Source organism: Phoca vitulina, unplaced genomic scaffold (genome assembly GCF_004348235.1).
Source record: "Phoca vitulina isolate PV1807 unplaced genomic scaffold, GSC_HSeal_1.0 scaffold58, whole genome shotgun sequence".
NCBI lineage: Eukaryota > Metazoa > Chordata > Mammalia > Carnivora > Phocidae > Phoca > Phoca vitulina.
The window spans coordinates 9,388,015-9,412,023 of record NW_022589761.1 but is presented as its reverse complement, the minus strand read 5'-3'; the positions used below and the strand labels follow the sequence as shown (position 1 = coordinate 9,412,023).

Genomic DNA, 24,009 nt, shown 5'->3' with positions numbered 1-24,009 from the left:
AAATGGAAGAAAAAATTGTTGTATTAATTTGAGTCCCTTAGAGAGCACCAAGGCACAGCTTGGCATAAGCCCTTCTTTTTTTTTTTTCTATCTAGGAGGGGAAGCACGAGGAAGATGGATCAATTTTGTCATTCTAAAAACATGGCCTATGTAAGTTGGTATTTCTTCCCCTGAAATATGATGACTTCACATTTTTTTTTTTTTTTTTAGCCATTCTTTGCCATGCGGGGATCAGTAGGTTATCCCACAGCACACAGCAAGTTTGCTGTGCAGTGGTAAGATTCTTCCAGAACTTGCAGGCACCCTGCGAAGCGCCATATTGCTCCTGTCCTGCAGTGCGGTTCTTCGCCTCCTCTCTGTTCACCTTCAAGTAATTTCCTTCAGTGTCATGGTAATGCATGTGTGTGTGGTTTCAGGGATCTCTGTCATTCGGGGACGTGGCCATCAGCTTCTCCCAGGAGGAGTGGGAGTGCCTGGACCCTGCTCAGAGGGCCTTGTACAGGGATGTGATGTTGGAGACCTACAGCAACCTGGTCTCTCTGGGTAAGACTATCTCCCCCAATAGTAGTTCATTCTAAAGATTAATTAAAATTACAATAAAGGGGCGCCTAGGTGGCTCAGTCAGTCAAGCGTCTGCCTTTGGTTGAGGTCATGATCCCGGGGTCCTGGGATCAAGCCCCGCCTCAGGCTCCCTGCTCATTGGGGAGCCTGCTTCTCCCTCCCCCCACCCCGCTCATGCTCTTGCTCACTCTCTCTGTCTCTTTCTCAAATAAATAAATAAATACAGTCTTTAATTAATATATACAATAAAATTAGTATTGAACAGTTATAATTAATAATTTAAATTTTAATTTAATTTCATAATTTAACTTAAAATAATTTAAAACAATTAATAGTTTAATAAATTATTAGTGTCTCTTCTCTGGAATATTAGCTTTCTTCACTATGAGTTTCAGGGCTTTTAAGAAATAGCTGAGTTTCTTCTTGTTCCCAAAGGAAATCGTTTGGAATTTGTCAGGTTGAAGACGGGCATGTCTGTTTTTACAAATTTAGGGGCGCCTGGGCGGCTCAATTGGTTAAGCGTTTGACTCTTGATTTCATCTCAGGTCATGATCTCAGGGTCATGAGATCGAGCCCTGTGTTGGGCTCTGCACTGGGTGTGGAGTCTGCTTGAGATTCTCTCTCTCCCTCTCCCCCGTCCCCTCTAAAAAAATATTACTACAGATTTAAGCAGATCTCAACCATTTTGTGGGGGTTTTTTTGTATATTTAAAAAAAATTTTTTCTACACCACTTGTCATGTCATTTCTTTTTTTTGTTTTTGTTTTTTTATTTTTTAACGTTATATTCATATAAAACAATTTCAGTTCAAGTATTTCAAACTTGGTTTCTTAATATTTCTCCACAGAAAGCCTAGAGCCTTGGAAAAATACATTTAAGGTCGAAGGATAGCTAACACTTACACTGAGAGCTATGTGCTATGCACTGTTCCAAGTGGTTTACATGTACTTACTCACTTAAATATCTTCTCACTACCTGATAGGGTAGAACTAGCATTAACTCCAATTTACGCATGAAGATAACTGAGATGTAGAGAAGTTAAATAATTTATCCAAGATCACATGGCTAATAAGGAGCAGAGCCAGGATTTGAACCCAAGTAAACTGGCTCTGGAGTTAGATTTTCTGTTGTTACTATGGCCTTATCAAACTATAATGTGTTACTTACCTCACATTTAAAAAGTCACTATTACCTAGTATGCGGCAATAAAAATCATTAAAACTTGTTTTATTTACATTTGCATTTTATAAGCAGCTGATTAACATAAACTGAAATGTGATGAAATGAGTTTGCAGCTCTAATCGCCATTTATATACTCCAATATATTTAAATTAAATTAATGTGCTAATGTACAACTATTTCCCCTTAATTTATAGCAGCATATTTTCTTTCAAGGCATTATTTATGTTTTTAAACACATTATAGAAATTAAATGACTTAAAGGATATACAGAAAGAAAACAACTGGAAATAAATTCAGATGTACATATTCAGAAAAAGATACTGAAGTTAATAATATGTGTCTTAAAAATCAATACAGCGTCCTTTTCGTTCCCAATCTCCATATCGGGTAGGTTCTGGGCCTCTAGGTCCACCTTTTTCTTTGGTAACAGGATGAATATCATCTGGAAATTTTGTCAGTGGTTCTTTCTCTAAATTAGAATCTTTGGGTGCATCAAAACGACCTTCTGGTAACTTTGGCTTCTTAAGAGATTGTTTGATGGGTTTGGATTTTTCTCCTTGAGAACTCCTTTTCCTCACAGAATGACATAAAAGGGGTGACCTAGCCGCTCTCCACGCGCTGGCCGGGACGCAGCCAAGCAGCCAAGCCAGCCTTGGCACAGACATGGGGCCAAGTCCCACAGCGTCCTCGTGGGCCCAGCAGGGAGAGGCGGGTAGTCAGTGGCACCGACCGGGGCCCACCCTCTCTTTTTTTTTGTTTTTAAGCAGTAAGTTCCATTTCTAAGCCAGATGTGATTACCTTATTGGAGCAAGAGAAGGAGCCCTGGGTGGTTGTGAGGAGAGAAACAAGCAGATGGTATCCAGGTGAGTAGGGGAGAAGCTGGCAGAGGGGGTCAGAGAGGGGTCATACCCTTGAGATGTGGCTTGGGAAAATGCCTTCAAAGACCCAAGGCCTGTTGGATAAAAATGCCTGAGATCTGAGAAGGAAATAAGGACCACACAGTGTGGGCTTTCAAAGGAACTCCATCTTTTGCTAATCATCTCTAATTTTTGTTCTTTTATTTCCTCTCCTTTTAGTGGAGTGAGTGCCCTCTTTCCCAGTGTAACCTTTTTTTTTTTTTTTTAAGATTTTATTTATTTATTAGAGAGCGCGTGCCCGTGAACAGGGGCAGAGGGAGAGGGAGAGCGAGAACCCCAAGCAGACTTCCACGCTGAGTGTGGAGCCCATCGTGGGGCTCGATCCCACGACCCTGAGACCATGACCTGAGCTGAAATCAAGAGTCAGACACTTAGGGGCGCCTGGGTGGCTCAGATGGTTAAGCATCTGCCTTCGGCTCAGGTCATGATCCCAGGGTCCTGGGATCGAGTCCCACATCGGGCTCCCTGCTCAGCGGGGAGCCTGCTTCTCCCTCTGCCTCTCTCTCTCTGTCTGTCTCTTATGAATAAAGGAATAAAATCTTTAAAAAAAAAAAAAAAAAGAGTCAGACACTTAACTGACTGAGCCACCCAGGCGCTCCCCTCCCCCAGTGTAACCTTTTAACATATATTTTGCATCCAGCTGCTTTCCAGCTCTGCTTTTGCATTTACATTTCTATATGTGTTTCCAGTGTCTAAAAAATGTTTTCATATATTCAGCAAATATTTATCGAGGGTCCACTCCAAGCAAAGCACTGTGCTTGGCACTGTCTGTACAATGAAATGAACATGACTAATAGAGTTGTGCTCTCATGGACTTTACCTGCAGTTGGCAAGACATGGATCAATCAAGTAAGCAGATGAGTAAATCAGTACTGTCAGGAATGATGCTGTGCAGACAAGTATATAGGAGCAATGCAGTGAGAATGACAGGCTTGGATGGTTAGGGAGCATGTCTTGAAGTGGGCGTGCTTGCACAGTCGTAAAGGGTTAAGACTGCAAGAGCAGTCTAGTCTGAGCGGGACACACAGAGGCCCTGAGCGGGAAATGGTTTCTGTATCACTGGGAGCAATAAGTTTCGAGCAGAAGAGGTGAAGGGATGGTAGGAAAGGAGGTTAGGGAGTTAGGCCAGGACCAGATCCTACAAGGTTCTGATCATCACTGTGAAGAACATAGAATGTTTTCCAAGAGTTACTTAGAGCCATGTTCTGATCTATGTTAAAAGTGTTCCTCATTTCTTCGTTTTCAAACAAACTAAGTATGACAAGAATACAGAAAGCCACATAACACAAAGAACTGCATGATTAAGTATTTTAAGGTACCCACAGCTTTAACCACCAGGTTGTGAGTTAGGATTTTGCCAGCTGTCCCGGAAGCCTATTGTGGTCTCTTTGCAGGAAAGGTTTTTCTCTAGAGCTTTATTGTCTGAGTGAACTTCTCCAGTTTGGTTTTGTTTTCCCTGTCATTTTAAAAAGTCTTTTAAGTCTCTTTTAGATTAAAGGTTCCTCTTGATTTTTTTTTTTTAAAGCTTTTATTAATTTATTTGACCGAGAGAGACACAGTGAAAGAGGGAACACAAGCAGGAGGAGTGGGAGTGGGAGAAGCAGGCTTCCCGCTGAGCAGGGAGCCCGATGCGGGGCTTGATCCCAGGACCCTGGGATCATGACCTGAGCCGAAGGCAGTCTCTTAACCGACTGAACCACCCAGGCACGCTTGATTTTTTTGTTAACAGGTTTTTCTTGATTAAATTAGATCATTTGTCACGTAGTTTCACACCATCTAGATTTTGCTGATGGCATCTTGGTGGTATGGAGGAACATGTCCCTCTATTTCCTGTAAAATGATAGTTGGGTCTAGAAGGTTAATCAGACTTTTGGGAAGCTTTTTTTCCCTAGGTGATGATGATATTCTTCAGTCCACTGGCATGTGATATCTGGATTTCTCATTTTAGTAATATCTGCAGCCACTGACAGGCAGTTACTATGTCCCTTAATTTGTTAGAGGTTGTAAATTGGTGGATATTCGAATTCCGTGTGGAATGCATCTGTAAAAAGAAACTTCACGTTAACTGTTACTCAGTTATACAGATCATTTGGAAAATTGAAGATAAATATTCTTTTCCTTGGTTTACTAATTTTCTAAATAATGAGTTGGTTTCTAACATCCTTTCAAAGGTGACCCATTTTGGGGGCACCTGGGTGGCTGTCAGTTAAGCGGCTGACTCTTGGTTTTGGCTCGGGTCATGATCTCAGGGTCCTGGGATCGTGCCCCGAGTTGGGCTCCCTGCTCAGTGGGGAGACTGCTTCTCCCTCTGCCCCTGCCCCCCGCTTATTTTTTCTCTCTCTCTCTCAAATAAATGAGTAAAATCTTTAAAAAACAAAAAAGAAAACTAGATCCACCAGTTGTGAACATTTGGCCACCTTTGCTATATGTATTTATGTAACTAAATGTTTGAAACCTTTTTTGCTGGACCACGTGTGGGTCTAAGTCACTGATGTTGTGACACGTGTTACCTAAACATTTCACTTTGCATCTTCTAAGAATAGGAAAGGTCCTAATAACCTTTCATTATTCCTAATTAGCTTCATTATCTTAACCCAGATAACATCATTGTCACACCTCAGAAAATCACCATATTTCAGGAGTATCGTCTACAATATAGTTCACAGTTAAATTTCTCCCATTTCTCTTTAAAAATTTTATTCTGTTTGTTTGGTTTTGTGGGAGTGTTTTTCAGTTTAAGATCCAGTCCAAGTTCATGAATTGATTTATGGATAGGTTTCTTTTTAAAACATTTTAATTTATTTTTACTATTTCTTTTTATTAGTAGGTTTCTTTAGTCCCTTTTTATCTAAAGAGCTTTTGTGCCTTAAAATTTATTTTAACTAAATTAAATTTTTTTTTTTTTTTAGTTTGGCTTTTCTCTCTCTCTCCCTTTTTTTTGAGTCTAAGTCCAGGCTAGTTTACTTAAACCATGACATTCTGAATTTATGTGATTAAAAATTTTTCTCATGATTTGGTTTTGAAAGCTCCACAATAGATTCTAGTAGCATCATATGAAGAATCACATAATGTCATATCTCTGTATAGATTACTGTGATTTTGGTCAACCAAGTATGGCTTTCCATTTCCAAAGAAATGAATAATCTCTGATACTGAGTTTTAGCATGATTTTATTATGGCCAGAGAATATATTGATATATCATTATATATATCATGATATATATAATGTGATATGATCATATATATATCATATATAATATAAATGATTTCACTCCTTTGGAGTATGTTGAGAGTGCTTTATTTTATAGCCCAGCATATGGTCAGTTTTTATAAATGTTCTGTATGAATGAAAAAGGAACGTGTGGGGCCCCTGGGTGGCTCAGGCGGTTAAGTGTCTGCCTTCGGCTCAGGTCATGATCCCAGGGTCCAGGGATCGAGCCCCATGTTGGGCTCCCTGCTCAGTGGGGAGTCTGCTTCTCCCTCTGCCCCTCCCCCTGCTCGTGCTTTCTCTCTCTCTCTAATTCTCTCTTGCTCTGACTCTCTCTCAAATAAATAAAATCTTTAAAAAAAAATAAAATGTAACCCTCACTCACGCTCTCCAGTAATTCCCACCTGACCACTTGTATTTCCACACTTTACACATACACATATAGCAGATATGACATTATGTGATTCTTCATATGATGCTACTAGAATCTATTGTGGAGCTTTCAAAACCAAATCATGTTTATGTTGTTGTTTCTGTTGTGCTCACACAAGATCATATTGAAATTGCTGTTTTATTGCCTGCCTTTGTCAGTCAGTGGTTATCACCTAGCACTATCTAGTTTCCTCTGTGCTGTAGCTGTCTTATGTCTATGCTAGAGCAGCATTACATCTACAGACATCAGAAATGCAATGATACGATTCTTCTTCCAGCCGTCAAATGGGTTCTAAAGAACTCGAGAGGAAAAGATGGTCTATTGTATTGATATTACCGTTTCTTTTACTCTTATTTCATTCCTGATGCCCCAGATTTTTTTTTTTTTCACTTTGTTCTAGAGAACTTTCTTTATCAGGTCTTTTATTTATTAATTTTTTTTTTTAGAGAGAGAGGCGGGGAGGGGCAGAGGGAGAGGGAGAGAGAGAGAGAGAGAATCTTAAGCAGGCTCCAGAGCCTGACCCAGGCTCAGTCTCACGACTCTGAGATCATGACCTGAGACGAAATCAAGAGTGGGACGCTTAACTGACTGAGCCACCCTTTGCTCCCCTTTATCAGGTCTTTTAGACTCAGTCTGCTGGGGACAAATTCTTGTAGTTTTCTGTCATTTAAAAATGTCTTTATCTCGTCTTTATTTTGGATTCATATTTTATCAGGATAGAGAATTCATGGCTGGATTTTTCTTTTGGTACTTTAAAACATTGTGCTACTTCCTTCTCATTGAAGCCTGTAGTCATGGAATTGTTGTTCAGGAATTGTATAGGCAGTGTGCCGTGGTGGTGGTTTTTAGGTGTTTTCAAGTAAATTTTCATTTGTTGTTTGTTTTTAGCAGTTGATTATGATAAGTTCAGGTGTGGAATTTTGTTAGGGGCTCAGTGAGATTTTTGAGTCTGTAGGTTTATGAATTTTGCCACGTTTGGGAAGGTTTTCGCCCTTTTTTCTGCAGTATTTTTTCAGCTGTGCACACTTTTCCTCTCCTGGGACTCTGGCAATATGAATGTCAGGACTTTTAGCATTGTCCTCCTGCTCCTTGTTGCTGTGCTTCTTTGGTTTTTATTCTTTTTTCTTTCTCTTGTTCAGATTGGATGAATCTTTTGTTCTATCTTAAGTTTATTGATTCTTTCCTCTGCCTTTTCCATTGTGCTACGGGACCCCACAATATTTTAATTTTAATTATAGTTTTCAGTTCTAAGTTTTACTTGGTTCTTCTTTATATCCTCTGTATATTTCTCTTTCTCTTTTTTAAAGTATAATTAACATACAGTGTTGTATTAGCTTCGGGTGTACAATATAGTGATGCCACAATGCTGTACATCACCCAGCACATTACAGTAAGTGTACTCTTGATCCCCTTCACCTGTTTCACCCATCTCCCCACCCACACCTCCCCTCTGGTAACCACCAGTTTGTTCTCTGTATTTAAGAGTCTGGTTTTTTTGTTTGGCTCTTTTCTTCTTTGTTCATTGTTTTGTCTCAAATTCTGCATACGAATGAAATCATATGATATTTGTTTGTGATATGATCATATATATATCATATATAATATAAATGATTTCACTCCTTTGGAGTATGTTGAGAGTGCTTTATTTAATAGAAATTATTTATAGAAATAAGAAGGACTTAGGGCACTTAGCATTATACCCTCTAGCTCCATCCATGTTGTTGCAAATGGCAGGATTACACTCTTTCTTATGGTAGAGTAATATTCCAGGGTATCTAGGGACGGCTGAGTGGCTCAGTCGTTAAGCTTCTGCCTTTGGCTCCGGTCATGATCTCAGGGCCCTGGGATTGAGCCCCTCATCAGACTCCCTGCTCAGCGGAGAGCCTGCTTCTTCCTCTCCCCCTCCATTCATGCTCTCTCTCACACTCTCTCTCTCAAATCTTTAAAAAATAAACAGTCCAGTGTATCTATAAACCACATCTTCTTTACCCATTCATCTGTGGATGGGCACTTGGGTTGCTTCCATGTTTTGGCTATTGTAAATAGCACTACGGTAAACATAGGGGAGCATATATCTTTTCAAGCTAGTGTTTTCATATTCTTTGGGTAAATACCCAGTAGTGGAATTGCTGGACCCTATGGTAATTCTATTTTTAATATTTTGAGGAACCTCCATACTGTTCTCCACAGTAGCTGCACCAATTTGTGCACGAGGGTCCCTTTTTGTTCACATCCTCGCCAACACTTGTTATTTCTTGTGTTTTTTTATTTCGGCCCTGATAACAGGTGTAAGGTGATACCTCATTGTGGTTTTGATTTACATTTTTCTGATGAGAGTGAGGTTGAGCATCTTTTCATGTGTCTGTTGGCCATCTGTATATCTTCTTGGGAATAATGTCTATTCAGGTCCTCTGCCCACTCTTTAATTGCATTATTTGTCTTTTTGGTGTTGAGTCATATAAGTTCTTTATGTATTTTGGATATTAGCCCCATATCGGATATATCATTTGCAAATACGTTTCTAGGAATTTATTTCTTCTAGGTTTTCCATTTGTTGGCATATAATTTTTCATAGTATTCTTTTATACTTCTGTGGTGTTCGGTGTTATGTCTCCTCCTTTATTTCTGATTTTATTTATTGGAGCCCTGTCTCTTGTTTTTCTGGATGAGTCTGGCTAAAGGTTTATCAATTTTGTTTCAAAGAACCAGCTCCTGGTTTCATTGATCAGTTCTATTATTTTTTAGTCTCTATTTCATTTATTTCTGTTCTAATCTTTATTATTTCCTTCTTTCTGCTGGCTTTGGGTTTTGTTGGTTCTTCTTTTTCTGGCTCCTTTAGGTTTAAGGTTAGGTGGTTTATTTGAGATTTTTCTTTTTTCTGGAGGTAGGCCTGTATTGCTATTATCTTGCCTCTTAGAACAGCTTTTACTGCATCCCAAAGATTTTGGACCGTTGTGTTTTCATTTTCATTTGTCTCCATGTATTTTTTATTTCCTCTTTGATTTCTTAGTTCACCCATTCATTGTTTAGTAGCATGTTATTTGGCCTCCATGTATTTATGTTCTTTCCAGATTTTTTCTTGCACTTGATTTCCAGTTTCATACCATTGCAGTCTGAAAAGATGCATGTGATTTCAGTTTTTTTGTATTGAGATTTGTTTTGTGGCCTAACATGTGATCTGTTCTGGAGAATGTTCCATGTGCACTTGAATGTGTATTCTGCTGTATTTGGATGGAATGTTCTGAATATATCTGTTAGGTCCATCTGGTCCAATGTGTCATTCAAAGCCACTGTTTCCTTGGGTTGATTTTCTGCCTGAATGATCTATCCATTGATTTAATGGGGTGTTAACGTCCCCTTCTATTATTCTATTACTGTCAGTTTCTTCCTTTATGTCTGTTAATAGTGGCTTTATGTATTTAGGTGCTCCTATGCTGGGTGTGTAAATATTTACAGTTGTTAAATCCTGTTGTTGGATTGTTCCCTTTATCATTATGTAATGTCATTCTTTGTTTCTTGTTACAAACTTTACGTTAAAGTGTATTTTGTCCAATATAAGTATTGCTACCACAGCTTTCTTTTCACTTCTGTTTGCATGGTAGATGTTTTTCCATCCCTTCACTTTCAATCTGCATGTGTCTTTATGCCTTATGTGTTTCTTGTAGGCAGCATATAGATGGATCTGGCTTCCTTATCCATTCAGTCATCATAGTCTTCTGATGGGAGCATTTAGGCCATTTACATTTAAAGTAATTATTGATAGATATGTACTCATTGCCATTTTGTTACTTGTTTTATGGTTGTTTTTGTAGTTCTCTGTTCCTTTCTTCTTCTCTTCCTCTCTTCCCTTGTGGTTTGATGGCTTTCTTTAGTGTTATGCTTGGATTCCTTTCTCTTTATTTTTTTGTGTATCTGTTATAGGTTTTTGATTTGTGGTTACCGTTAGGTTCATATATAACATCTTATGTATATAGCAATGTATATTAAGTTGGTGGTTGCTAAAATTTGAATCCATTCTAAAAGAACTAAATTTTTACTCCCCCCATTCCATTTTATGCATATGATGTCATACTTTACATCGTTTTATTTTGTGACTCCCTTAGCTGATTTTTTATAGATATAATTGATTTTACTACTTTTGTGCTTTAACCTCCATACTGGTTTTATAAGTGATTAATCTACTACTTTTATTATATGTTTGCATTTACCTGTGAAATTTTTTTCTATCATAATTTTCTTACTCCTGATTATGGCCTTTTCTTTCCATTCAAAGAATTCCCTTTAACGTTTCCTGTAAGGCTGGTTTAAGTGATGAACTCCTTTAACTTCTGTTGGTATGAGAGACTATCTCGGGCGCCTGGGTGGCTCAGTCATTAAGCGTCTGCCTTCGGCTCAGGTCATGATCCCAGGGTCCTGGGATCGAGCCCCGCATCGGGCTCTCTGCTCTGCGGGAAGCCTGCTTCTCCCTCTCCCACTCCCCCTGCTGTGTTCCTGCTCTCGCTATCTCTCTCTCTGTCAAATAAATAAATAAAATCTTTAAAAAAAAAAAAGAGAGAGAGAGAGACTATCTCTCCTATTCTGAATGATAGTCTTGCTGGGTAGAGTATTCTTGGTTGCAGGTTTTCCTTCCAGTACTTTGAATATATCATGCCGTTCCATTCTGGCTGCAATATTTCTGCTGAAAAAATCAACAGAATAGCCTTAGAGAGTGTCTCTTGTATATAACTTTTCTTTTCTCTTGCTGCTTTTAAAATTCTCTATCATTACTTTTTGCCATTTTAATTACCATGTGTGTTGGTGTGGACCTTGTTCAGTTAATTTTATTGGGGGCTCTCTGTGCTTCCTGGATCTAGATGTCTGTTTCCTTCTCCAGATAGGGAAGTTTTCAGCTATTATTTCTTTTTTTTTTTTTTAAGATTTTATTTATTTATTTGACAGAGAGAGAGCGTGTGCACAAGTAGGCAGAGTGGCAGGCAGAGGGAGAGGGAGAAGCAGGCTCCTTGCTGAGCAGGGAGCCCAATGCAGGGCTTGATCCCAGGACCCTGGGATCATGACTTGAGCCAAAGGCAGACATTTAACTGACTGAGCCAACCAGGCACCCCTCAGCTATTATTTCTTCAAGTAAATGTTCTGCCCCATTTTTCTCTCTTCTCCTTCTGGGATCCCTATAATGCAAACGTTATTATACTTGATGTTGAAAACTCAGCAACATTTATTATTAATCTATTCTCATTTTTTATTATTATTTTTATTTTTGCATTCAACTTGATTGCTTTTCATTACCCTACCTTCCAGGTCCCTGATCCATTCTTCTGCTTCCTCTAATCTGCTATTGATTCCCTCTGGTGTATTTTTATTTGTCATTTAGTTTTTCATTTCTGATTAGTTCTTTTTAATATTTACTGTTTGTTTTTGAAGGTCTCACTAAGATCATCCACTCTTTTCTCAAGTCCAGTGAGTATCTTTATGATTATTGCTTTGAATTCTTTATCAGGTACCTTGCTTATCTCTTTCATTTAGCCCTTTTGCTGTGATTTTGTCCTGTTCTTTTGTTTGGGACATTTTCCTCTGTCTTCTCATTTTATACAACTGTATTTGTTTCTGTGTATTAGGAAAGTCAGTTACAGCTCTTGATCTTGAAAGTAGTGACCTCAGCACACCTGGGTGGCTCAGTCAGTTAAGCATCTGCCTTTATGGCTCAGGTCATGATCCCAGGGTCCTGGGATCAGGCCTCATATCAGGCTCCCTGCTCAGCAGGGAGTCTGCTTCTCCCTCTCCTTCTGCTGCTACCCCTGCTTGTGCTCGCTCTCTCTCTGTCAAATAAATTAGTTAAATATTTAAAAAAGGAAAGAAAGAAAGAAAGTAGTGACCTTATGAAGGTCCTGTGGTGCCCTGGGGTACAGTGTCTGTCATTCACCAGAACCAGGTGCTTCAGGGGTGTCTCCTATGTGGGTTGCCTGTGCTCTGCTGTTGTGGCAGAACCTCTTTTGCCTTCAGCCCATTGGCTGCAATGGCCCACTTTGCCTGTTCTGGGCAAGGTTTGGTCTCTGTGTTGTTAAGGGGTCTGTCGGGGGCCACTGGGGGCTTGTAGTTCGGTGGTGTCAGCAGTCAGACTAGATGCCTGCTCTCAGCCTGTCTGCTGGGGCTGTAGTTGTACCAGCTTGATTTGTGCAATATATTAGCACATTAGATGTTATATATGTATATATGTGTATATATATGTGTGTGTGTGTGTGTATATATATATATATATATATTAACATTAGATGTTATATATGAACCTAACAGTAACCACAAATCAAGGCACAAGGCACTCTCCCTGCCTTGCCCTCTGAGAGGGGGCAGGTCCCCTTGTTCACTGGTGGGCAGGGCTGGCAGTCAAAGTGCCTACTCCTAATCCATCTGCCAGGGCTGAAGTCGCACTGATAAGCAGGGTACTCTCTGTACTGCTAACTATAAGGTTTAATTGCTGGAACTGTGGGCACACCGGTGTGTGTGGTTATCCTTCCCCTCTCCACAAAGCAAGAGTCACTTTGGAGTGGCACTGGTCCCGACTAGTGCTGCTTGCATGGTGTGTTGGGGCTGGAGCCCCTTTGGAATGGGGTGGGTTTTATGGGGCAGATCCTCAGGAGAATGTGAAGGTGGGGCATGCGGTGCTAGCAAGGTAGGTGCTGTGTGTTTGCACTGGTTCCCTAAAGTTTCCAGCTATCTATGCAGCGGTTGGGGGTGGACAGGGAATGGTTCCGCCAGCTTTTTTGTTCTTGGGGAAGTTTCCTAAAGATTCCTGTCCCTCCAGCACACATTCTGAGATTAGTAAATAAATGTTCTTCACGTTATACCCCTAGGCGCTTTTCAAACTGCTGCTTCTCTGCTGTTATCTCAGCAGGTTGGTTGTTATGCTGGCTCCTAAAGGATAGGGACTCCAGTTTCCTGTCACCTTCTGGCTCTCCCAGAACTAAGCCTGCTGAAGTACCCAGAGTTATTAAGCCCTACTGGTTTTCAAAACCAAATGTAATGGGACTCATCTTCCCAGTGTGGGTCCCCCATACCTGGGGTGCCTGGTGTGGAATCTGATCCTCTTGCTTCTTTGTGTTTGTGGTGTCTCTCCTGTTTGTGGTTATTCTTACTGGGGGTTTCATTCCCAACGGCATCTCCACCCCACTCTCTGCGATTACCTGTGGGAAGTCTGTTCTGCCATTCTCAGGTCATTTTCATTACACTGATGTGGCTGTTATCTTGGTGTGTCTGCGGGAGGAGGTGAGCCCAGGATCCTTCTACTCCACCATCTTTTCAGAACTCTCCCTATATCCTCTATATTTTTGTTGAGATTCTCTATTTTTCCATTTGTTTCAAGAGTATTTGTGTTTGCTTATTGAAACATTTGCACAATTATGGTTTTAAAGTCTTTGTCAGGTAATGCAAACATCTGTCATCTCAGTGTTGATATCTGTTGAATTTCTTTAACTTTGTGATATATTTCAGCAGGCAGTCAACCTAGTGAAGGTTCAAGCTTCAAGTTTCTTCCTGTTTTCTGTGGTTTGTTTTCCCATTGTGACATATACATGACCAGTTGGGCTCAGATATTCGTTCCCATTTGAAACAAGTAATATGAGAATGGTTCTATTTATCAATTTTAGTAGTTTTGAATGAATGATTATTATGATAAGCCTTTCCCACTGCCTCATTTTTGCATTATATACGTTTATTCTCAGCCTTACTTCTTTTATCAATAGTTTTCCAATTACTTAACACCTGTTGTGTGCTATGGGCTTATTATTTCAGTGGTGAATGCTATCAGGGTTGTGTCTGCTCCTAGGCAGATTTAGGAATAAGAAAATACACAGAATGAGAAATGAGCTAATGAATGAATGAATGTATAATTAAAACAGAATTGTGAAGGCAAGGAGTGAGACTCTTGAATAGAGAATAAAGGAGAGGGATATAATTGGATGGGCCCAGCAGGTATAGCTGTTCTGAGGAAGACATTTCTTTTCAGTCTTAAAAATGAGAATGTTGTCTCCTACAAGCAGCTCAGGCCACAGGATTCTTGTGTAATAAAACAGTCTGACCAAAGCATGAAGATATTGAAGAAAGGTTATATCATGTTTGAAGCGCTAAAAGAAAGCAGTGTGGTAGAGATAGGGTCCAAAGGATGACAGTGGCTTCATAGGTGGTCTTGTTATCCTTGGTAAGGGTTTTGGATTTTAGTATAAGAGTAAAGACAAACCATTCAAAACAGTTTTAAGTATGGATCTTTGAACTTTGATCTGCATCAGAATTATCTGATAGAGATGTTAAAAATACAGCATCTGATGACTTATTCCTAAAAATTCTGATTCTGTGCATCTGAGTTGCTTGAATATCAATATTTGTAACAAGCCTACCAAAGGATTTTGATTAACACCTAAATTTCACAAAGTTAATCTCCTCCCCTATTATGAGCATCACCATCTAACAAACTTTCTTCATTTTTGGAGCTCTTCTTATTCTTTTTCAAATTCTCTGAAAGTGTATTATATATACTTCAATATATATTTAAGAAATTTTTTTCTGTATGTATATTTTTAGAGTTATATATTCTTTAATGGATTTTGTACATGTGTGTACAGGAAGGTAAAATGTGTTTGCTTTCTCCTTTTCTTTCAGATTTGGAGTCAAATTATGGAGCTGAGAAGTTATCTCCAGAAAATGATATTCATGAAATAAATTTGCCTAAACAGAGTATAAAGCAAATAAGTAAAACTCTTGACCTTAAAACCTCCAATTTTAGAAATGACTCAAAATGCAGAAATAGATTTAGGGGACAACAGGGACATCAAGAGGGGTATATCAATCAAAAGATAATAAGCTATGAAAAAATGCATACTTCTACTCATCATACTTCTCTTATTCACACTACAGATAAGCCATATGAATGTAAGGAGTGTGGGAAGTACTTTAGTCGTGGTTCAAATCTTATTCAGCATCAGAGTATTCATACTGGAGAGAAACCCTATGAATGTAAGGAATGTGGGAAGGCCTTTAGACTTCTTGTCCAACTTACTCGACATCAGAAATTTCATAGTGGTGAGAAACCCTTTAAATGTAAGGAATGTGGGAAAGCTTTTAGTCTTCCTACCCAGCTTAATCGCCATGAGAATATTCATACAGGTGAGAGACCATTTGAGTGTAAGGAATGTGGGAAGTCCTTTAATCGTAGCTCAAACCTTGTTCAACATCAGAGTATTCATACAGGCATAAAACCATATGGATGTAAAGAGTGTGGGAAAGGCTTTAATCGTGGTTCAAATCTTGTTCAGCATCAGAAAATTCATTCTAGTGAGAAACCCTTTGAATGTAAGGAATGTGGGAAGGCCTTTAAATATCATTACCAGCTTATTGAACATTGTCGAATTCATACTGGTGAGAAACCCTTTGAATGTAAAGAATGTGGAAAGGCCTTTAGTCTTCTGATAGAGCTTGCACGACATCAGAACATTCATACTGGTGAGAAACCATTTAAATGTAAGGAATGTGGCAAGGCCTTCAGTCGTGGCTCGAATCTTGTTCAACATCAGAGTATTCATACCGGTGAGAAACCATATGGGTGTAAGGAATGTGGAAAGGCTTTTAGACTTCACCTACAACTTTCTCGGCATCAGAAGACTCATACTGGTGAGAAACCCTTTGAATGTAAGGAATGTGGGACAGCCTTCCAATATCAGTACCAACTTATTGAGCATCAGCGAATTCATACAGGTGTGAAACCTTATGAATGTAAGGAATGTGGGAAAATGTTTCGTCGTGGTTCAAACCTTATTCAGCATCGGAGTGTTCATACTGGAAAAAAACCATTTGAATGTGAAGAATGTGGGAAGGCCTTTAGACTCCATATACAACTGATTCGACATCAGAAATTTCATACTGGTGAGAAGCCCTTTAAATGTAAGAAATGTGGGAAAGCCTTTAGTCTTCTCACCCAGCTTAATCGTCATGAGAATATTCATACAGGTGAGAAGCCATTTGAATGTAAAGAATGTGGGAAGTCCTTTAATCGTGTCTCAAACCTTGTTCAACATCAGAGTATTCATGCTGGCATGAAACCATATGAATGTAAAGAGTGTGGTAAAGGCTTTAATCGTGGTTCAAATCTTATTCAGCATGAGAAAATTCATTCTAGTGAGAAACCCTTTGAATGTAAGGAATGTGGGAAGGCTTTTAGGTATCATTACCGACTTATTGAACATCATAGAATGCATACTGGGGAGAAACCCTTTGAGTGTAAGGAATGTGGAAAGGCCTTTACTCTTCTGACACAGCTTAGTCGACATCAGAACATTCATACTGGTGAGAAACCATTTAAATGTAAGGAATGTGGCAAGGCCTTCAATCGTGGCTCAAATCTCATTCAACATCAGAGTATTCATACTGGTGAGAAACCCTATGGATGTAAAGAATGTGGAAAGGCTTTTAGACTTCACCTACAACTTTCTCGACATCAGAAAACTCATACTGGTGAGAAACCCTTTGAATGTAAGGAATGTAGGACAGCCTTCAGACATCAGTACCAACTTATTGAACATCAGCGAATTCATACAGGTGTGAAATCCTATGAATGTAAGGAATGTGGAAAGAGCTTTAGTCGTGGTACAGACCTTAGAGTACATCAGAGAATTCACACTGGTGAGAAACCCTTTGAATGTAAAGAATGTGGAAAGGCCTTTAGACATCACTACCAATTTCTTGGACATTACAGAATTCATACTGGTGAGAACCCCTATGAATGTAAGGAATGTGGGAAATGCTTTACTTGTGGTAGCGAACTTAGAGTACATCAGAGGATTCATACTGGTGAGAAACCATATCAATGTAAGGAGTGTGGGAAGGCCTTTAGTCGTAGCTCAAACCTTATTCAACATGTTAAAATTCATACTGGTGAGAAGCCCTATGAATGTAAGGAATGTGAAAAGGCCTTTAGCAATAATTATGAACTTACTGTACATCAGAGAATTCATACTGGTGAGAAACCTTATGAATGTAAGGAATGTGGGAAAACTTTTAGACTTAGTTCAGTCTTTACTGCTCATCAGAGAATTCATACAGGTATGAAACCCTATGAATGTAAAGAATGTGGAAAGACCTTTAGTTGTAGCTCAAACCTTATTCAGCATGAGAGGATTCATACTGGTGAGAAACCTTATGAATGTAAGGAATGTGGGAAGGCCTTTAGACTTAGGTCAGTTTTTATTGCCCATCAAAGAATTCATACAGGTCTGAAGCCCTATGAATGTAAAGAATGTGGGAAAGCCTTCACTGTGAATGGTCAGCTTACTCGACATCAGAAAATTCATAATCGTCAGAAGTCCTATGAATATGAGGAATGTGGGAAAATCACTGGATATGAACAACTTAACATCAGAGAGTTCATAGTGGCAAGAAATCCTATGAATATAAAAAAATGTGGGAAGACCTTTCATCGTGGACTGAGATTTGCTCAACAGCACAGTATTCCTCCTGGTGAGGAATTTTGAGTATGAGTGACGTGGAAAGATTTACAGTCACAGCAAACACCTTAGTGTTGAGAGGACTTTCTGGTGAGAAAGTCTCTGAATGTAAAGAAATACAGAGTAGCCTTCATGTTCACAATTTACTAATCATGAAAGATATTTTCCTAGTATGTTAATTTCATACACTTAGAAAAGCCTTCAAACTCAAACTGGAGGAAAACTGTTGGAAAAAATGTAAGCTAACGTCTACCTGAGGCAGATGCTTTATCACCATTGCCATTTCACTACCTATGTGACATTAGGTGCCTGTCCTCTTTGTGCATCATTTGTAAATGGCAACAAAAGTGAGTATATACTAATGCATTTACGGGAATAAAGGTGTTCTAGTACACACAAAATCCTTAAAAGAGTATTTGGCACATGCTTGTGTTCATAAAGAACAGCTTTTATGTTTCATTAGCATTGTTGATGACAGGAAAATTGCATTATTGTGAATAATTTAGAAAAACCTCATCCATTCCTTCATTATTAAATTTTAAATAACTTGTTCTGTATAAGATTTCATGGGAAGTAAAGAATACGAGAGGATTTTCATTAAGAGTTCATTCCTTAAGTTACATCAAAAAGTTAATTTTGGAAAGAAACCCTAGGGATTTAATGAGTGAGGAAATGTTCAAGAATCAGGGAGAGTTCATTTGAAGGGATTTGTCTATAAAAATATCAACTGGCAGAAAATGTATAATTTATTTCTCTGTCCAGAAGCTAAGATAAATATTAGTAAAAGAATAGCAAAATAAAACCTATCCATTTATATATTTTTCAACTTTATCTTGAAAATTGCTGCTCATATGAAAAAGTTGAAAGAATGAACACCCATATACCCCTTTGTAGATTCAGAGTTGTTAACAATTTGACATTTATTTTTCTGTATATTTTATGTTGTACCATTGAGAATATGTTTAAGGCACCGGGATACTTTCCCCTTTATTACATCAGTGTGTATCTCCCAAACATAAAGACAACCTCATATATAGCCATAGTACCATAATTACCCTTAAGGAAATTCTCCATAATTCCACAGTATCTATCTCATCAGTTTCTTCATTGGCCTCTAAGATGCCATTTACAGGGGTTCATTTTCTAAGTAGAATGCATTCTGGATTCTGTACTGTATTTGGTTGTTAGTGCTCTTTATTCTTTTTTATTTATTTATTTTTTAAAAGATTTATTTATTTATTTGAGAGAGCGAGAATGAGAGAGAGAGTGTACATGAGAGGGGGGAGGGTCAGAGGGAGAAGCAGATTCCCCACTGAGCAGGGAGCCCAATGCGGGACTTGATCCCGGGACTCCAGGATCATGACCTGAGCCAAAGGCAGTCGCTTAACCAACTGAGCCACCCAGGCGCCCCATCTTTATTCTTTTTTAGTCTACAACAGTGACTCACAATTTCTTGGGTATCAGAATCATCTGTGGATCTTAGTAAAAATACAAAGGTCCAGGCCCACTGAACCTCTGTGTTTGTTTTAGCTTTCCAGGGGATTTTGGTACGCACTGTAGAGCGCCACGGATCTAGAACATTTCTCCTTTTTCAAAAATTCTTAAATAATGTTGACTTTTTGAGATGTCCAGGAAAATTGTCTGCCATTTGTTTAGATTTTATGTTTCTGTATGGTGTCATTTAGCCACCTTCTATCCTTTGTATTTTCTGTACAAAGGAGACTGGGGGGGGGGGGGTGGTGCCTGGGTGTCTTAGGTCATGATCTCAGGGTCCTGGGATCGAGCCCTGCATTGGGCTCCTTGCTCAGTGGGGAGCCTGCTTCTCCCTCTCCCTCTGCCTGCCACTCCCCTTGTGTGTGCTCTCTCTCTGTCAAATAAATGAAATCTTTAAAAACAAAACGAAACAAAGGAAATTGAGTCTAGAGGCTCCATTAGGTTCAGATTAAATGTTTTAAGGGGAGAATACTTTGTAGGTTATGTTTGTATGTCATATTGCAACAAGTGAGAAAGCGTGTAAGGACAGGTCATTGCTTTGTTAGTAAAACTAAGTTTGATCATTTGGATAAGATGATACTATTGTAAAGATCTCCACTGTAAAGATCTGTGGAGAGAATGTCACCTCTTTGAAAATTTATAATAAAGTGTATTTAAATCCTGAATCAATAGAAAATTTAAAAATGAAATTGACTTTTCAGGAATGAATTGCATTAAATTGCAAACATGATTGAACTTGTGGAATGTGGCTGGAGCTAAACTCTGTACAGAATTAATATCCTTAAGAAAGATAGGATATAAGATATAAGAAACCAAGATTGCTTTGACCAGAACCTTCTTTTGTTGTTCAGCACTTTGTCCCCTGTACCTTTATTGTGTCTGGCACATGAGAAATTGATAAACCTTAGGTGAAAAAAAATTGAACCTTCTGGTCAAGAAGCTATAAGACAAAACAGAATAAACCCTAAGCTAATATAAGGATCAGGACAGTAAAAATGAGGATTAATTTGTATTTCCCTGATGCCAAGTGATGTTGAGCATTTTTTCATGTGGCTGTTGGCCATTTGTATGTCTTTGGAGAATCGTCTGTTCATGTCTTCTGCCCATTTCTTGACTGGATTTTTTGTTTTTTTGATAACTTCTTTTTTTGTTGCTGTTAAGATTTCATTTATTTATATGACAGAGAGAGAGAGAACCAAGCACAAGCAGGGGGAGAGGCAGAGGGAGAAGCAGGCTTCCCGCCGAGCAGGGAGCCTGATGCAGGATTTGATCCCAGGACCCTGGGATCATGACCTGAGCCGAAGGCAGATGCTTAACTGGCTGAACCACCCAGGCGCCCCTGAGTTTAATAACTTCTTTTTAGATTTTGGATACTAGCCCTTTATTTGATTTTATCTTATTTTTTATGGCTGAATAATATTCCATATTATATATAATATTCCATATAAATATTCCAATGTAAAATACACGCCACATTTTCCTTATCCCTTCATCTGTTGATGGATGCTTAGATTATTTCCATTTCTTGGCTATTGTAAATAATGCTGCAATGCACATGAGGGTGCTGATATCTCTTAAAGATAGTGATTTCATTTTTTATTTTTTGGACATAGCCAGAAGTGGGATTGCTGGGTTATAGGGTAGTGGTATTTTTAATTTTTTGAAGAACCTCCATACTGTTTTCCATAGTGGCTGCACTAATTTATATTCCCACCAATTGTGTACAAGGGTACTCTTTTCTCTACCTCCTTACCAGCTCTTGTTATTTCTTGTCTTTCTGATTACAGCCATTCTAATAGGTGTGAGGTGATATCTCAGTGTGGTTTCAATATGCATTTCCCTGATGACTAGTGATATTGAGCACCTTTTCATGTACCTGTTGGCCATTTGAATATCTGTGGAAAAATGTCTTCAGGTTCTTTACCAGTTTTTAAATTAGATTATCTGGGGGTTGTTTGTTTGTTTTGCTATTGAGTTTTATGATTTCATATCAACCTCTTATCCAGTATGTGGCTTGTAAATATTTTCTCCCTCCATATGTTGCCTTTTCATTTTTTTATCTCATTTATTTTACTGTGCAGAAGTTTTTAGTTTGATATAGTCACAGTTATTTATTTTTGCTTTTGTTACTGGTGCTATATGTGTCATATGCAAAAAAAAAAATCATTGCCAGAACTTTTTGCCTGTGTTTTCTTCTGGGAGTCTTATGTTTTCATGTCTTACATTTATTTAAGTCTTTAATCCATTTTGAGCTAATTGTGAGTAGTATAAGAGGGGAGTCTAGTTTTATTCTTTTGCATGTGAATATCCAGTTCCCCAGCACCATTTATTGAAGAGACTGTCTTTATTGAGCATTCTTGGCTCTCTTTTCAAGTATTAATTGACCATGAATGTATGGGTTTATTTCTGGGCTCTCAATTCTGTCCCATTGATCTATGTGCCTGGTTTTATGCTGATACCATACTCTTTTGATTCCTATAGCTTTGTAATATGGTTTGAAATAGGGAAATGTCTCTAGCCTTGTTCTTCTGTGTCAGGATGGCTTTGGCTCTTCCAGGTCTTTTGGTTTAAAGTCTATTTTGTCTGATATTAGTATAGTCACACTTGCTCTTTTGGTACTTTTTGCATGGAATTTTTTTTCTTTTTTCTGATACTGTCAATCTGTGTCTTTGGATCTTATGAAGATGGATCATGTGTTTTTATCCGTTCTGCCAATCACTGTCTTTTGACTGGAAGAGTTTAATCCATTTACACTTAAAGTAATTACTGATAAGGAGGGACTTCTATCATTGTGTTATTTGCTTTCTATATGCTTTATGGATTTTTTTCATCCCTCACTTCCTACATTACTGGCTTTTGTGTTTAGGTTTTTTGGGTTTTTGTGGGGTTTTTTGGTATGGAAATGTTTAAGTTCTTTTCTCATTTCCCTTTGTGTATATTTTCTTTGTAGTTACCATGTGGATTATATTTAACATCCTAATTTGAATTTATACCAGCTTAATTTCAGTAACATACAAAAACTGCACCTTTACAGCTCTGTGTCCACCTCTTTTGGCTGTTAATGTCACATAATTATGTCTTCATACATTGTGTGTCCCAAAACAAGCTAATAATCTTTTAAATGCATTAGTCCTAAAAGAGACTAATTTGTTTCTTAATGTAGAAAACAAGATTTAGAGTAACAAACCAAAGTTACAGTAATATTAGATGTCCTGTTACTCCCAGCCTATTGATGATGTTGTTGGCTAAGAATGCCTGAGGCACGGGGCACCTGGGTGGCTCAGTTGGTTTGGTGTTCAACTCCTGATTTTGGCTCAGGTCATGATCTCAGGGTTGTGAGATTGAGCCCCAAATTAGGCTCTGCACTGGGCATGGAGCCTACTTAAGATTCTCTCTCTCCCTCTCCCTCTGTCTCTCCCTGCTTGTTCTCTCTCTCTCTCTCGGGGGGGGGGGGGAAAGGAATGCCTGAGACACTTGCTCAAGCCCATAGTCCTTGTAGCAAGCCCTCACAGACATTTCCCCCACTGGGACCAAAGCTGTGGCTGGATCAGCCCCCGTGGTTCTTACGATTTCAAGATATACCTCAGCAATGACCATCAGAGAACTTCGAAGAACAGGCATTATTACAGATCCTCTAAGACCCATGGTACATTCAAGGGCCGCACAGTGAGGTTGCAGGTATAGGGAGAGAGAGTGCAGACCTGGGGCTCTGCCTTTATTAGGAACTGAGGGTGGGGTGTCTAGGGTTTCACAGTTTCACTCCTTATTGGCTAATTTAAAGCCTGAGTGGGAATTAAGGTACTGGAAGGGAGAAGCAAGGTTACTCAAGTGATCAATTATCTAGGTTACCCAGGGCTTTCTGAAACAAGGAGCTTCATGAGTGAGGGTGACCTAATTCCTTCTCTGGTTGTTTTGCTAGTAGTTGTGTCAAACAGTTGGCAATATGTCTATTCAAGATGGATTTCTTTTGAAATGGATGCCTCAGTGAACAAAATATTAATATCAGGTACTTACACTATTACCAAAAAACTTAATGTCAGCACTTATTACTGTGCTAGCTTTTACACGAATTGTTTTTTCTTTAAATGTATTAAGCTTTTAAATCACATAAAAAGCAAAAGGTACTACAAACCATTGTTTACTGGTTTGTCTAATTGCTCATGTATTTACCTTTATTGAGATCTTTATTTCTCTATATAGCTTGTGTTACTGTCTAGTGTCTTCATTTCACCTTGCAAGACTCCCTTGAACATTTCTTGCAGGCTAGGTCTAGCAAGCACCCAGTCCTTTGGCTTTTGTTGATCTGGGAATGTCTTAATTTCTCTGTCAATTTTGAAGGGCAGGTTTTTCTGGATATAGGATTCTTGGTTTAAAGTTTTTTTCCTTTGGCATTTTGCATATATTGATCCACTGTCTTCTGGCCTCCAGAATTTCTGCTGAGAAATCTGGTAATCTTATTGAGTATCACTTGTATGTAATGATTCACTTCTCTTATCACTTTCAAGGTTCTCTTTGTCTTTTGAAAGTTTGTAATGTGTCTTGTGGATCTCTTTTTATCAATTATTTTTTAAATTGAAGTGTAGTTGACACAGGTATGGATCTCTTTGACTTAATTTTATATGGAGTTTGTTGTGCTTCTTGGATGTTTATTTTATGTCTTTAGTTGAATTTGGGAAGTTTTCAGCATTATTTCTTCAAATAATTTCTTCAGATTTCTTCTGCCTTTTTCCCT

At 38.7% G+C, this 24,009-nt stretch overlaps 2 protein-coding genes across 11 annotated transcripts in view; one reads left to right on the top strand and one right to left on the bottom strand.

Moving 5' to 3' along the window:
- The window catches only part of LOC116623190 (zinc finger protein 780A-like), an 87,058-nt gene extending 68,022 nt beyond the window's left edge, over positions 1–19,036 (top strand). For 4 of the 10 annotated variants that reach the window (XM_032390118.1, XM_032390116.1, XM_032390117.1 and 1 more), the window contains 4 exons: positions 96–150; positions 417–543; positions 2,507–2,605; positions 14,947–19,036. In XM_032390118.1, coding sequence (XP_032246009.1) covers positions 115–150; positions 417–543; positions 2,507–2,605; positions 14,947–17,810 — 3,126 coding nt within the window. In that variant the 5' untranslated portion in view covers positions 96–114 and the 3' untranslated portion in view covers positions 17,811–19,036. The remainder of the gene's footprint in view (positions 1–95; positions 151–416; positions 544–2,506; positions 2,606–14,946) is intronic. The other 6 variants (XM_032390121.1, XM_032390122.1, XM_032390120.1 and 3 more) reach the window with 5 other exon arrangements.
- On the bottom strand, positions 1,773–2,470 carry LOC116623195 (succinate dehydrogenase assembly factor 4, mitochondrial-like). The gene has a single exon (XM_032390126.1). The coding sequence runs from the start codon at positions 2,405–2,407 to the stop codon at positions 2,084–2,086; it is 324 nt and encodes a 107-aa protein (XP_032246017.1). The 5' UTR covers positions 2,408–2,470; the 3' UTR covers positions 1,773–2,083.
- Positions 19,037–24,009: the final 4,973 nt, after the last annotated feature.

Coding starts and splice junctions, on each gene's coding strand:
- LOC116623195 (XM_032390126.1), bottom strand. CDS start 2,407: ATGTCTGTGCCAAGGCTGGCTTGGCTGCTTGGCTGCGTCCCGGCCAGC.